Here is a 15,864-nt window from a genome sequence, read left to right as displayed (position 1 = left end):
GGGCCGGGGGCGGAGCCGAGGGGAAGGAGGAGGAGGGACGCCCAGGCCGTGGGGGCGACGGGAGCAGAGAGGCACCCCTGGACCCGAGCGGAGTGAGGTGTGGGTGGAGGGAAGGGGGAGAGGGCCCAAGTCCCAAGCAGAGAAAAAGACACGGCCAGAAAACCGGGGACCTTGGGGCGAGGGCGGGACCGCTCAGACGCCAAGGGAGGCCAGGAGAGGGGATTCCGGAGAGCCTGCCTCCAAGTGGGATCGAGATCGGAGAGGGGTGTCAGAGACGCCCTGTCCCGGGCTCTCGGTCCTGGGACCTGCCGTGGGCAGAGACCGGCTGGCAGGTGGAGACCGAGGACCACCGTCCGGAGTGGCGGAGACGTGGGAAGGTCCCAGCCAGGGCAGCCAGAGATGTGCATCCCTGGCTTGAAGACGCTGGGAGGAGGCTTCGGAATGAGTTTCAGGGTTAATCACGAAGCCCTGTGAGTGGCTCCTGAGTCACACGCCCCTCTCCCCACAGTGTCAACGATGTGCTAAGTGCTCTCTGAGTCACTGCGCTGGTCCCCAAGGGCTCACAAACCAGGAGACTTCACATCCCGTTGGCGACTGAGTGGCAAGGGAGTTTCTCCACATCTGCAGGCCCCAGTCTGGCCTGGACGGAGCTGCCCAACATGCGGTGGCCTTGGTGGCTGCAGTGCTCAAGTCAGGGAATGGTGGTCTGGCTGTGTGAAGTTCTCCCCTGACTGGCATGCGGGGTGACCTCGAGATGCCAAGGCCTCCCTGGCCCTGAGCTTCCTCCTCCCACCCTGAGAGTTTGGACAGAATGATCCCAACTTCAGTTCCATCCTGGCCCTCTCTGACTCAGCCTTTCTGGTCTCTCCCTCCCTTCTCTTCTGGCCCAGCGGTTTCCAAGCTGCAGCACTGAACGCGAGCATATGGGTTGGGGCGGGTGTCTCATCCCGGCTCAGCCCACCGGACGAGGACAGCGGATCAGATTCTGTCTGTGACTTGGAGCCAGTATCTGGCACCCTGTCCACTGTTTAACTTCATCCTGCTTTCCAAAGGGCAGAAAGTGGAGTGTATGGAGACTATAGCAGAAGATACGTAGGCAGTGGCAAAAGAAGGATACTTCCACCCCTCCACAAGTGTCTCTGAGCATGTGTCAGACACCAGAGGATAGAGGTCGTTAGAATGTAGTGGGCCTAAAGGTGTAGGCAAAGTGGGAAGGGTAGGGAAAGGGGAACAAGGGAAAAGAAAAAAATGTGAGAAAATGAAAAAATGAATTAAAGTATAAATGGGGAGGGGAGGAAGGGGTGAAGGGAGGGCAAGGACAAGGGGAAAAAATGAGAACCAAGACCTGTCATGTGAAGGTACAAGACCCCAGTAATGAATGTAACTGTACTGTCTACCTAGGATGTACCAATAAACTCAATTAAAAAAATAATGTAGTGGTGTCCACATCCCTTCAGGGATGTGCAGAAAGTGCTTCTGGCACACAACAGTAGGGGCCCAGGGCCTCTGCACTGAGCTACAGCCTTTCTTATTATTTATTTTGAGCCAGGGTCTTGTTAAATCACTAAATTACCTATCCAGGCTCCAACTTGTGAACATTCTGCCTCAGCCTCCAACAGTGCTGGGATTACAGGTGTGTGTCACCACGCCCAGCTGAAAATGTTTTCTAGACCCAAGGAATTAGCCAGCTTGTTTCCATGAACTAAGGGTGAAAAATGCCAGCTGGTGGCGATTCTTAACTCTGTACTAGAGTGGGCCTTAGGAGTACCTGCAGTTTAGGCAGGCACATTCATCAGACAGAGGCCTTCCCTCTGCACCCAGCATGCCCAACCAGTAGTGAGGGTAAAGAACTTCTAGGGCCCTTACTCTCTTGGTGTCTGTTTAGTGCACGTAACTGAACTTTTCAGTATAAAGGTTTCAGGTCAAGATTGATCCAGCAACTCAGAACTGTCAGCTAGGAGTCTTTCTCCTTCCATCTCTCCTGTCTGCTAGCCACAGGGCCTTCTTCATTTGCAGGCATCACAAGATGCCTGGCCTTGGTTGTTGAGATAGCTGTTTGTTTTTTGGGTTTTTTTGTTTGTTTTTTTTTGTAGCCCAGCAGAAAAGTATCAATATTTCCCAGTATTCTCCTTAAAGCTTCAGAGATTCTCTGTGATTGAAACATCTTTAGGATCTAGGCTATTCCTAAACCAGTCACTTTGGCCCAGAAGATAGAATGTGCTGCTGAGCTTGGCCAAGTTCACGCTGAAGTGAAGCCAGAGTCTGTGCAACTCCTTCAGTGCCCTACAGGGACCAATGCCCGATGGGAGGAAGAGGTGGCTGCAGAGAGGCAGACCCCCCCCACCTATTCCATGAGCTTGCACACCCATGCGCATGTCAACTCCTCTCCAGAGACCGCAGTGTCCTTAGTGCTACCCGAGTGGTTGGATGAGGTGGCCCCCAGAGCCACTGTGTGACTTCTCCCTCCGTGTCAAACCAGAGTGCCCCAGGCCCACCTCTGCTCCTTTCTCCTGAGCAGGAAGAGGTAACCTCCGCATGACTCCTCCAACCACAGTCCTTTGGGGCTTGGCTCTGACTCACTCCCTTGGGGGCCCTGGGCTTCAGGAGTGAGGTTAAGGATCCAGCGTGCCTCCAGTCCCTGGAGAAGGAGCCGTGTTTGTTTATCTTGACTCATAAAAAGCCACAAAAGAAAGAGGTTTAAAAGCTCTGAGCAGGTTACGGACGCCGTAAACAGCTTATGGGATGGTTTTCACATGAAAAATCACCCAAGATAGAAGATCAGGAAGGCAAGATCCAGGGGTCGATTGGGCTCCTCTTCCTGTCCCTAGATGAACAGACAGGTCGGAACAGCACATGGCGTGGGTTAGAGAAGGGCACCTTGGGGTGGGCCCAGAGTGTCTGTCTCTGGATAAGAGGCTTCATCTGGGGAGAGTTGGAATCCCTGAGAGCAGCAGATGGAGGGCAAAGTGAGGCCCAGGAGCTTGCTGTGTAGACAGCAAAAACTACCCTGGCCTGAGGCTCTGGCAGCCACCCCGGCCTCAGCAGCAAGATTCCTTGGAATTTTTAAAGCTCACTCGGTCATTCAACAGAGATGTATGGGACCCTATTATGTGCCAGGCACCCTGCTGGGCAAGCAGAATACAGGGATGAAAAAGATTCCCTGAGGAACTTTTCTTGGTAGATGGATTCCTGTGCTCACTTGAAGGCGAGCCAGAGTGTAAAGAAATTCTGGCCAACCTGTGGAATTGCCTCCCTCCCCACCCGAACCCCAAATCTTGTCTGCTGGGGGACAGAATTAATCAGTGAACAAGTGCTTTCCACCTGTTGGTTCAGTGCAGCTCTGAGCTCAGAGAGAAGAGGGAAGAGCTTCCCAATGGGTTAGGGGACAAGACGGACATGGACAGCCATGGCTGGGCCTGTCTGCCAGTCTTTATTCCAGCTCTGTGACTTTGCCTCGGAGACTTTTAGCATCACTTGCTAACTTTGTCTGTTTCTTCATCTATACAGCGGACATGTTACTATAAGATAACAAGAGCCTTCACCCGTTTCTTGGAAGGACTCCATGAGAGAGCCCATGTAAATATTTTTTCCATGGAGACTAACACATAGTAAATGCTCAGTAAATGTCCAGCTTCACTCACTGTAGTAATAACAGCGGGGCATTTACCAATGACGAGTGTCCAGAAGTATCACGGTGTCCCAGGAAGGCTGCCTGGAGGGAGGAGCCCTGACTGGAGACCTTGGCCTTGATGAGAGATGACAGGCCCCGGCCAGGGCCCTGTAGGCCAGGGCACTCTGCCGCGCATGCGCACTGTTTGGGAACACTGGTTCCGGAGGGTGGGGCTGGTAGAAAGAGCGGTGGGGGGGCTCCTGACGGTGAGGCAGCTGGCAGGTTGGAACCCAGTTCACACAGCTGCGCCAGGCACCTTCTGGGCTCCTTCCTCCACATGGGCATGGCCGGTATTTAGCACTTCGGAAGCAGCTGCCTGCTCTGCGAAGAAACCGAAACCGCTGTCGGCCTGGCCTGGGGGCACACGCCTGTGATCCCTGTGGGAGACTAGGGTGGGAGGCTCACAAGGCTGAGCCCAGGTAGGGAGCATAGCTCACTACAAAGACGCTGGGTTCAATTCCCAGGGAAGGAAGGAAGGGAGAGAGGAAAGGAGCGACAGAGGGAGGGTGGGAACCGAGCCCAAGGAAGAAAAGAGATAGGACCCCCCCCAACAAACACTATCGGCCCCGCCTCGGGGTTCCAGAGAACTAGGGCTTGACACGCATCTGTGTGAATTTAAATAGATTTGAGACTAAGAGTAAATTCAGTGAAATGTGTTCTTCCTTTTTCCATCTCAATCTGTCTGTTTCTGCTTGGTTTATTAGTCTGTTTTTACCCAAACTTGACCTATTGCCCTGACTTTTTACGTAGAAGAACTTTATAAAACTCCCCTTCAGTTTCACTTCTGCGTAGAGACAGGAATCTCGGACAGGTGGCTCACCTGTTTCCGAGCATCTACCTGAGCCTCTGCACGGAACCCCCACCCTAGGGATCCCCGGCTTAGACAAGGTCCTGCAGGCTGCGGGATCCAGGGCGTGCCGAGGTCCCCGAATTCCATCACTTGGCCCTGCCCCCGCCCACTCAAGGGCAGGAAGTGGCCTGGCTGGCCCCAGGCACAGACACAGTCCGGTGCCCTGCTGTGCCTGCGGAACGGCTGAGCTCGGGCAAGTCGCCTACGCAGAGAATCAGCAGAGGGAGCTCTAGGCAGCAAATAACTAACTTTCCTGTGATAGCAGTTTCCTCTGGAGAAGGCAGGGTCCTAGGTGGAGCTGCGCACCCTGCGTGCCAAAGGAAATCTCATCTCGCTGACTTGCAGGGATGGGGACATGGAGGGCGCTGGAGGGGAGAGGGGAAAGGAAGAGACACCAGATGAAAAACTCTCAGAAACCACGAGTCTGTGTGAGGGAAGACCTGACCTTGTTCTGGGCCACACCTTGAGTCAGAGGTCTCACAACCTTTCCAGGACCCCGCAATCCCGCTGATGTATGAAAATGGGCCCAGTCCGGCAGTCTCGGATGAGGCAGGCAGATATTTTCCCCTTGAAAATTTACAATGAGCCCCCACGGTCTGTCAGTGGTCCTGGCGGTGCCACGCCTCTCATGGGACCATTGACAAACATGGCGGTGAGGAGGTTTTGTTTATTGAGCACCTACTTGATGCCCCACCTTGTAGGCTTTAAGAAATCACATTCACTAAATATTTGTTGACCTACTGGATACCTCAGGCAAGGCTCACTCGGGATGAAAATTCATGGGGGTTCAACCATGAATCAGACGCACAAGGTTCCTGCTGTCCTAGAGCTTGCATTCTGGTGGGCAGAACCAGGACAAGGAAATGCATCTGTGCGTAAACAAATAATATCTGAGAGCAAGGAGGGTGGTGAGCAAAGCAGAGTGCTAAAGTTACAGGACAGGACGCAGTCAGGAGGACCTCAGCCCGGCAAGGACCTTCAGGTGAAAGGCGGCCCTCAGAGGACTCTGATTCCATGTATACATCAAGCACCATGCATTGGCTGAACAAATAGCTCGATCTGTTGTGTTCACATGTGAATGATGCTACTGGGATCTACACAGGAAACATACTACGGAATACAGTGCAGTGCCTGTGTCACTGGGAGTTTTCCTCAAACAACAATTAATAAACACTCAACTGCTTGTGTAACAGGGTCTCAGGCAGAGTTCAGAGAAAAGTCCAAGAAGGAAGAAGTTCAAAATGCACTGCCCCGAGAAAAGGAGCTCAAAGCAGATGGCGTATTAGCTCTGGGCACTGTGCTGTCCAGATAGCCTTTATTTTATTCTCTCTGACGTCCTCGGCCACGCCACATTCCTGTGTCACAGACACTGCCCTTCAGCCCTGTGTCCTCTTCACATTACTGTGAAGCCGCTGTGGGCCCGCGCCGCACCTCAGTCCCACCCAGTCCAAGCCCTGCCACCTCCTTCTGTAGCTCTCAGATCTCTGTCATGTGCTTACCCAAGGGCTCGGTTCTAAACCAGCTAAAGGAAAACAGGCATTTACTGGAAGGCCACTCGATATGTCGGAGTCTGCTAGTCGTCTATCAAACATTCTTCCATTGTCCTTTGATAGAGCCTTCTGATTTTATGTATAGTTTTGAAGTGATAAGGTGCCCAGGCCAAAAGTAGTCAGGAGTGATTGAAGAGAGGGTGGCACATACCATGGGTGGAGCTCCCAAGAGATCTTTCTGAGGGAAGGTGCTACAGAAGTCAAGGTGAGTTTCCTTTTGCCTCTTGTTATTCCCATTCTTTCCACCTGGAATGTAGAAAAGAGGGCTGGAAGTCCAGCAGCTATCTTGCAAATGTGAGGTTAGAGGCCAGGGATGGGGTAAGGAGCAAAGAAGATGGAAACAACCTAATGCCTTTGTAATCTGCTGTACCTCCTCTACTTTACGTTTCCATCACACTCTTTCTCCACACTGACCGACTTGTCCTCTCTTGAACCTGAAAGAAGGGTGGTCATCTTACAACACCACGCCTTGGTTTGTTGTTCTGCCTAGAAGTGCTCATCACCCATCTGCCTGCCTTCTCCCTCCCTTACCTGGGTGAAGCACAAACATGGTCTCTCACATAAGCCATTCCTGACTGACCCCCTCCCAGCCCAACACCGCCGCAACTGTGTTCTGGTGTTTTCTGTAACACGTCCCACCTTCTGTACCTGCACCGCTTCCTCCACCTCACCCACGGGAAAGATCACAAACAGCCCTGGGACAGGCAGGGTCTGCTTTACTGCGTGCACTGCTGCACCTTGGCACCACTTAGGGGTTCACTAGGTTTTGCGGCAGCAGCGAGTGAATCACAGTCTCGGGCACAAGTCAAACGCAGCTCATCTCTGGGTGTGCGCTGTCCCAGCTTGAATTGGTGCTCACTGGGGCCACCAGCTGCATGGTCACATGCAAAGTCACCCGGGAGATGAGACTCCTCGTAGCCATGAACATGGAGGCCATGGGTGGGGGGCGTATCACAGCCTGGCCACAGATGTCAGGTGCACGGCCATGACCAGAACAAGATTCCAGATTCAAACCACCTGAGTTTGGACCTTGTGTCTGCGTCTCATCAACTCTGGGAACTTAGACAAGTGGTTTCGTGTTTGTGCTTCTTTTTCATCTGCAAAAGCTGGGGGAAGCTTCGTACCCTCCACTAAGGCTGTCATGGGAATTAGATGAATGAATTCATGCTAAAGAAAAAAAAAACCACTTGCAGCAGTGCTGATCACATGGTAATACCAAGTGCAAAAAATGAAAACTATTAGAAAGGCAATGAAAACGTCACAAAATAAATCCACATATGTTTGAAAAAATCAATACACTTATTTTTCATAACAGGTAGATAAATAGAAATAAAAATAAGTCAGGACATGGAAAAATTGCAAAGTGCAGCTTACAAACTCAATTCAATAGATTTGTAGAGAAACATACTTACCTGAACAGAAAATAAATATTATTTTCATAAGAGTTCATGAAACTTATTGGACATAAAGAAACTATGTGAAACTATGTGGACATAAAGAAAACTTCAACAAGTGAAATAAAGGAGATTTTTCTCAAGCCAAGTTCCCTCTGATCATAACTTAATAACTTTAGAAACCCTTTGTTATTTCATTTATTTTTAATAACTTAATTGAGAAACATAATCTTAATCTTAGACAATAAAATACAATCTTTTTTTTTTTTTGTTTTTTTGGTACCGGGGATCAAATTTGGGTCCTTGCACTTGGGAGGCAGGTGGCGGAACACTGAACTAAATCCCTGGCCCAAAATAAAATCTTTTAAAAAGCAATAAATGAGAGAACATTTTATACCAAAATTTACAGAAAAACAACAAAAGCTGTAGTTAGAGGAAAATTACTAGACTGCAATACGTTCATTATAAAGAATGACTAACAAAATAATAAAGAAATTTTTATAAACCCAAGAGGTTAAATTAAGAACCCAGTAAACTAAAATAAATTCTAGATTGAAAACTAATAATGATAGAAGTTGGATTTAATGGGCTAGAAGGAACAAATAGCAGGGAAAAAATTCAAAATCTCTTTTATTTCTTTTGGCAGTGGTGAGATTTGAATTCAGAGCTTTCCATATATTAGGCAAGTGCTCTACCACTAAGCTATACCCCAAGATCTCCAAATAGCTATTTTAAAATATCAGCTTAAACCTCCCACAAATCTGCTTTAAGAAAAGTGAAAATATAAATATGTAAAAAAAAAAAGAAGACAAAATTACAGAAGAGATGGAATAGAAGAGAAAATATCATATTCAATTCTATGGCAGTACATTTGATAACCTAGACTAAATGCCTAATTGCTTTTTTTGTTTGTTTTGTTTTTTATTTTTTGGTACCAGGGATCAAACTTGAGACCTTGCAATTGCCAGGCAGGCAGCAGAACCACTGAGCTAAATCCCCAGCCTGATTTCTTGTTTATTTGTTTTGTTTTTGAGACAGGGTCTCACTATGTAGTTTAGACTGACCTGGAACTCACTATGTAGCCCAGGCTGGTCTCAAACGATCTTCCTGCCTCAGCCTCCTGAGCGCTAGGATTACAGGCGTGCGCTACCACACCCGGCCCCAGCCTGATTTCTTACAAACAGTATAAATATGACCCAAGGCAGAACACTTGGAGAAACCAGTTACTAAAAGAAAAAATGGAAGATTTACCGCTGGCAAAGGCCTCCATAACAGCGAGGTTGAAGTTAAGGTGCACATCAGCTTATGTGAAAACGTTTGCTCCACCGGTATTCAAACAACTCCGAGTCATACACAGTGGTTCTCAGAGTTCACTGCATGACAGAAACACTGGTCAGCCTTTTAACACCGATGGTGTTCAAGCTCGCCTGCTGGAGATTCCTACGCCATCCACCTGGGGTGTGACAGACACCGGCATCAAGGTGACTCTTATGTGCAAGCAAAGATCATCTTCGATCTCACAAAGTAATCAAGAGCCTTTCAGTTATTTAAAAATCAAGTTGTGGCAAAGACAGCATCTGAAAAGAAAGCTATAAATACATTTTATTTATGAATACACGCAAATCTCTTGTTAAACCATCAGCATAGAAGGAATAGGACCCTTTGACCAAGTAGAGTTTCTTCTAAGATTCGAGGCTGTTTAGAATCAAGTATAGTATCAACATAACTACTAATTCCACCAGAGTATTTAAGATGAAACTGAGAAGTCACTTGGTGGTCACTCCTAAAAAAAATACTAAAATAGAACGTATATAATCAAATATATCTATATATAAAACACAGTTCTAATTATAAGATAATCAGCTAAATATAATGAAGGCTGTTAAACAAAAATTATGTAAAATGGCAAAATTAGAACATTTAAATAATTACATAAGTTCTTGTAAACACATTAAGAAAATAAAATAAACTGTGTAAACACTGGAAAAGAAAAACTAAATCTTTTTGCTAGAGGATTACTTGTATAATAAAGAATAGACTTTAGTTTAAAAAAGACCTTATTAAAATCATTAAGTATTTGTAAGGCAAGTCACAACAATACAACTATTAATGTCATCATCATTCTCGATGGGAAGGAAACCAAGAGGTGGAAGGTAGGAGAAAAGGAAGCAAAAAGAACTAAGATGTGTTAGAGCTCAGTGGCACCATGCCTGCCTGACAAGCACAAAGTCCTGAGTTCAATCCCTGGTGAAGAAGAAGAAGAAGAAGAGCAGGAGGAGGGGGAGGGGGAGGGGGAGGAGGAGGAGAAAGAATTAAAATGTGTTAAGTACATGTATCAACTCCCCGTGATGACTGGAATCATTATGTCCTACAAATATGTACTGATAGAAATAAAAATTTTAGAAAGATCTCAAAAAATAACCTTTCTTAATATAGTGATAAAGACCTTGAAATGGATTTGTGGAGAATGTTCTAGTCGTAATAGCATTAGATATAAAACAAGATATAAATAACGAGGGAAATTATTTAAGAAAAAAGGCTCAGGAATTATGTGAAGCAAGCTATTTTTAAAATAAATTCAAAATCTCATCGAATTTCATAAAACAGGACTCATACAAATGGAAATAAATACTCTGTTTTAGAGTAAGAAGATGGATATGAAGTATAAATATTACAAAAATGTGTAAAATTAGCTTTAATTCCTAGTATCGATTAAAATATCAATGGTCTGCTTTTAATGGTAGCGGCACATTGGGAGATTGGACTCCACAAATTCAACAAATGAATTAAGAAATGCCCTAGAGCCCTAGAATAGCCAAAATAGATAGATACATACATGTACACAAGTGTACAGGGAGGTAGGTATATTTGCATATATATATATAAATAAAGTAAAAAATAAATAAAGGGTGGTGGTGTGGTTGTTTTAGGAATAGAAAAAAAATGTACTCTAACCTTTTTCAGTTTATAAACTGTGCTCTCTGTAGGAGGACTAGGCAATATCTGAATCCTGTAGGGAAATGTGGTTTATTCGAAGTATGGTACTAACCCAAGTGATTTTCCATAGGAAGGAAATACTACGTTCCTGTCTCATAGTATGTACACAAAAAATTTCAGATGGGTTAAAAAGACTCGAATGTGGGTAAAATAAAACAGAAGGAAGCAATGAAAATTTTAGAGGAGAGAGTGTAGGGAAAGAAAGAAAAAGTGAAAGCCACTCTTTACAAATGAACTAGAATTGGAGACCATCAGGGTTAGGTGATCAGGAGGAAGGAGAAGACAGTTTTAAGAAAATCACACCTTTTAAACTAAAAAGGGATAAGAAAGAGTTGTAGTATAGTGAGAGAATATTAGTGACACACTGAAGACTACCCAGCTGCATGAAGAAATAACACCCTGGTCATCACTATCATACGGGTGAGTCTCGAAAAACACCCTTTTGCTAAGGAAAGGAGCAGACATGAAAGACCACACACTGTGTGATTTTATTCACATGAAAGTCCAGAATAGGCAATCTGTTGAGACAAGAAATTCACTAATTGCAGGGGCCCAGGAGAGGGGAATATGGGAGGTAACTGCTAATGGGTGTGTGGTTGAGGGGTAAGCAATGAAAGTGTTCTAAAATTAAATTGAAGTAATGGTTACATAGCTCTGTAAATACACTAAAACAGATGAAATTTTTATCACCAGTAAGTTAGATCTTAGTAAAGCGCTTGAAATGTGAACGCCACCAAACCTGTGTTTGTTTCTTAACCGTGCAAAACACATATCTGCCTACTTTGCCAAGGACACACAGGTGTAGTTCTTTCTTCCAAAATCTGTGTGCACCTTTCAAGTCGGTCAGTTGTCAGGAATCTAAACGGGAGATCGGCGTGCTGCCCCCACCTACACATGAGTGCCTTAGCCAACCGGTCCTGGGATTACCATGCCGGTTCTAGGCAGAACGCACTGGGGTCACTCTACTTCTGCCTGCGTGGCTTGTGGCCTCTGTTTCCCTACCTGTAAGATGCAGAGACGGTTACTGTGAGAAAAATGAAGAGATGTTATCATCTCAATGATGTGGCCAATCCCCAGGATGCAGCAGACCCTCAGGAAATGTGTCGGTGATGAGATGGGGCTAGTGGTGGTGGTCAGGGTTGGCTAAGAAAAACATAAGAGGAGCCTGGTGAGAGATATTTATTTCAACCTATTAGATCTTTTATTTTCATGCATATATTTGTAGTACATTATTTATCTGCGTACATATACATTTTATTTTAAAATCCACATTGTTATATTATCTGTGGTGAGCTGTCACTTAGCAAATTAGTTATGTGAAGTTGCATAATTGTAGAAAGAGAAAAATTGCTGGGTGCTCTCATCACTTTCAAAGTGGGGAGAAAGCAAACTTCTCTGAACTTCCCCACAGCGGGCCATGAACAGACAGAGAAGGACTAAAAGCCTTTTAGCCCCATCCCTCGTGTTCCTTTCACCGAAACGCCCTGGAGAAGCTGGCTGCAGCAGGACCCCCCTGCTACTGACATGCTACGGTGATACCAAAGGAAGAGACTGCACTAAAGCAACCCAGCCGTAGTGTTCTGGGCCAGAAAAGAAACCACTTATTTTGTGTAGTGTAGAGAATGAAATGTGTTTCATTGTAAGCTAAAAAGTGTTTGTTTAAAAGTTCTGCCAAGGAAGGGACATTTCAGGGTGCTGTAAATGACCTCTGGTTTGGTCTGGTTCTACGTGTATACAGGTTAGTTGAACTCTACACATAATGTGTATACAATTACCCACTTTGTGTGTTTTATATCCCTTTGAGAAAGAGAGAGAGAGAGAGATTGAAATATCACACAAGGAAACACATATATCCAGAAAAAAACCTTTTCAGGCAAAGATAAGCATAGCCACTTTGCAGTAGCAGAACATCAGACACACTTTGAACAATATTGCCTATTATTAGGAAAGTTATGGTAGATCCATTAACCGGAACATTTATAAAGCAACTGAAATGCAGAGAGTTTTTAAAAACACAGAGAAATGCTGCGGTACAAAGTGCAATGAAAAAAACCTACAGATAGAAGAATCATACATACTACATAGTTATACTAAAATATGCACGGAAAAATGACAAAAGAAACATTAATACTATCTTGGGGCAGGAAATCTACAGATGATTTTGTTTCCTTCTTTCAAGTGTAATGCATCTGTAAGGAATGTGTTTAACTTTAATAATTGTGTAAATATCATTAATACTTTTGAGTTTGCAATAGAAGAAGGCAAACATTAGGCCAGGAGTCAATTGTACGGTGATTACTCGCGTGGGATGCTTGCGACTGCAGGCTTGAGGTCTGATGCTGAACTTTTGGCTTTAAAAGGGCTGTCATTCCCATGGCTAAAACCAATTTCCTAAGGAGATCTCCATCAGGCTTGTCATTACAGCTCAGCTGCAGCTTCTGTCTTACAGTTTTGAGATAAGCCTCCTGGCCAGAAAATAGCCAGCTCTGTCCTACCAATTAAGGGTTTTTCCTCGTCACCAGAATAAACTCTCTGGGTAACATGCTCTTCCGCAGGCCTCTGTGCAGCCAGCCCTAGACAGAAAGGTGCAGCTAAGGGGCTTTCATCTCCCAGGATGAGATCGGACCAACATACACCATAGTATAAGTAGTCATTGGGACATCCCCTTGAAGACATACTATCCCTTCCAGTGCATACATTTGTATCTCCTTTTTGCACTTAAGGACCTGGACTAAGACAAACTAAACAACTCTTCAAAGTCTTACAATCAGCCACCAAAACACTGCTCTTCTCTCCAATGAGCAACCCAGACTTAATGTGGAACCAAATGAGATAAGACAGTGACCTCCTTTTTTCAGAAGGTCATAAAACCCATTCTACTAATTTTGGGTAATTACTTTAGCTTAATGGGTCCCTTTGGGGGAAGTCATCAACTAAGTTTATTCATTGAGACAAAATGAGACGCAGTATGTTCCACGTTCTGCCCACTGCCATGCAGACAAAGTGGCTGGTGCCTTTTGGCGAGGTGGGACTCATATCATCCAGGCAGCAAGACCAGAGCTCTGCCATCCTTTCTACAAATGCATATTCTATGGGTAGGCTCCCATAAACCCAGCTGACCTTCTTTTTTCAGACTGGTTCAAATGTCTGTGATATTTGGTGGACCAGCCATCACCCCATAAAATTACATGTAATTACGAATTTACTGTGTGCCAGTTGCTCCGCTAAGGGCTCCAGCGGCACTATTGCATCGTATCCGCATACCGTCTCTACAACAAAGGTGCCATGATGTTCCTGCTTAGACCAGGAGAATCATGAGACTTTAGGATCAAGTAACAGTCCAAGTCACACAACTAGTATGGTAGAGATAAGCCTTCAACCCAGGTCATAGACTGCCAAGCCTGTGGCCTACCTCCAGTTTAAACTGTTTAATCAACTTTTGGTTCTTACCAATTTCCAGGATGTCTCCCCTAGAGGAAAGCAGCTTCTGAGAAAGAGGCCTGTGAGGAAGCAATGTACCAGAGTGGAGATCCCAGGACACACACCAGGAGGGAAGTGGGAAATGAGATTGAGAAGGAAGGAAACTTCTGTTATCAAGCAAGTTACCGCTGTGGAAAATACGGTGCACCGTCACTTGGGGAATGCTGGAGAGCGCCCAGAAAAAGTGTCCCAGAGGCAAGGGGACTGAGGTATTCATACACCGGTTCCTGAAGTTAATGGTCAAAGGTTGCTCTTCAAGGACAGGAAGGCCCTGGTACTTCAAGTCTGCTGCACGTGCGGTAGGGTGAGCTGTGATGGTCAGGAAAAGTCTTTGGACAAAGAGCTGAACAACAGAAGGTGGCCGCCAGGGAGCCGGTATGGAAACATCAGACCCAGGGAATGGGAGGGGGGCACCTACAACTGCCCCGTGACTCCTTCCACTTTCTTTTCACTTTTTGAAACGAAACACCTCATGGAGGTACACTTCACACATTACAGCATCTGCCAGTCTTAAGGATACAGTTTTATTAAATTTACTGAGTTGTGCGACGAGCCAGTATGTTCTACTTTTAGAGTGTTTCGTCACCGCAGTAACACATACGGATTTGCAGTCAGCCCCCATTTCACTCCCGGCCCTGGGTAACCACTAACCTCCAGTTGTCTCTCAGTATGCTTAGTATGCTCAAGGACTTGGTTCCAGGGGCTCCCCATCATGTGCCCCAGCCCTGCTGACAGCAAACCTACAAATGCTCAAGTCCCTTGTATAAAACGGTGCCATATTTGCTTATAACTTATGTACATCCTTCCAGTACATTTTAAGTCACCCCTAGATAACTTATAACAGCAAATGTAATGTAAATGTTATGTAAATAGTCGTCACTCTTTCTATAATTTGTACTTTATTGTTTTGAGGCAGTGGGGTTTTGAACCCAGGGCCTTCATACTAAGCTACATCCCAGGTTGTATTTTTGTTGTTGCTGTTGATAGTTTGATTTCTCTCTCTCTCTTTCTCTCTTTCTCTGTGTGTATGTGTGACTAAGTCACTATACTACCCAGACGGGGCTTGAACTTACAATCCTCCTGCCTCAGCCTCCCAGACTGCTAGGATTTACAGGCATGCTCTGGCACACTGAGCTTATTTTTGATTGCTGGGCTTTTTTTTCCAAGTGTTTTCTACCCAAGGCTGACTGGTTGTGAACATGTAGATCTTGCAGATAGAGGCTAAATGTGCTTTCTTTCTGTATGGATTTGTCTTTTCTGGACTTTTTGTATAAATGAGATCATATGATATGTGGTCTTCTGTACAAATAAGTCAATCCCTTTCCAAATGGCTCAGGTTGCCCAAAAGAAATACAAGGAAGATGGGTAACTGTCTAGCAAGTACCTTCTCTACAGGCTAGGTACAGACAGTCCAAAGTGAATAATGGTTGCATTACAGCTGACAGTTAAGAGGTGCTTCATGGTTGGCCTGGAGACCCCTCTTCCCCAGGACATATTCATTCCTATGTGCTAGAGCCAGTGTATTTCAGAGGTGATCTTTCAACACAGGACTGGCAGTAAGCTGTGGGTTAAGAGGCCTTGATGCCCATTAGCCTTGGAACTTCAACACTGCAACTAACAAGGCTGGCTTAAGAGCTCCTGTGTTGCTCAACAGAGTCAACAATTTCTGGGGGTCTTGGGAGCTGCAGAGGTCAGCCTTTAGGACAGACTGATGTGCAGAGGGACCATGGTTTCATATCTGACTTGTAATCCCTTCCTAATTCTCTCTGAAGTTAATACAAAAGAGGGAAACTTGATGGAAGGCAGTAACATTAGATAGCCAACTGGTCAACCACAGTGAGGTTCCTGCAGAGCTGCCATCCTGCAGAGATGCACCCTCTGCATCTGCTGGGTAAACTGATTATGGTTCCCCAGGGAGGGAGG

The 15,864-nt window shown here is 45.7% G+C and overlaps 1 protein-coding gene across 1 annotated transcript in view; it reads right to left on the bottom strand.

The window, feature by feature from the left end:
- The window catches only part of Xylt1 (xylosyltransferase 1), a 296,956-nt gene extending 288,181 nt beyond the window's left edge, over window positions 1–8,775 (bottom strand). The window contains exons 1-2 of the mRNA XM_010610763.3: window positions 8,716–8,775; window positions 6,222–6,316 (exon numbers count right to left, since the gene is read on the bottom strand). Of these exons, the coding sequence (XP_010609065.1) occupies window positions 6,222–6,316; window positions 8,716–8,734 (114 nt within the window). The 5' untranslated portion in view covers window positions 8,735–8,775. The remainder of the gene's footprint in view (window positions 1–6,221; window positions 6,317–8,715) is intronic.
- Between the last annotated feature and the right edge of the window lie 7,089 nt (window positions 8,776–15,864).

Source organism: Fukomys damarensis, unplaced genomic scaffold (assembly GCF_012274545.1).
Source record: "Fukomys damarensis isolate Sample0158 unplaced genomic scaffold, DMR_v1.0_HiC HiC_scaffold_34, whole genome shotgun sequence".
NCBI classification, from domain to species: Eukaryota; Metazoa; Chordata; class Mammalia; order Rodentia; family Bathyergidae; genus Fukomys; species Fukomys damarensis.
Note: the sequence above shows the minus strand (reverse complement) of the source record. Positions and strands in the feature narration are given on the sequence as shown.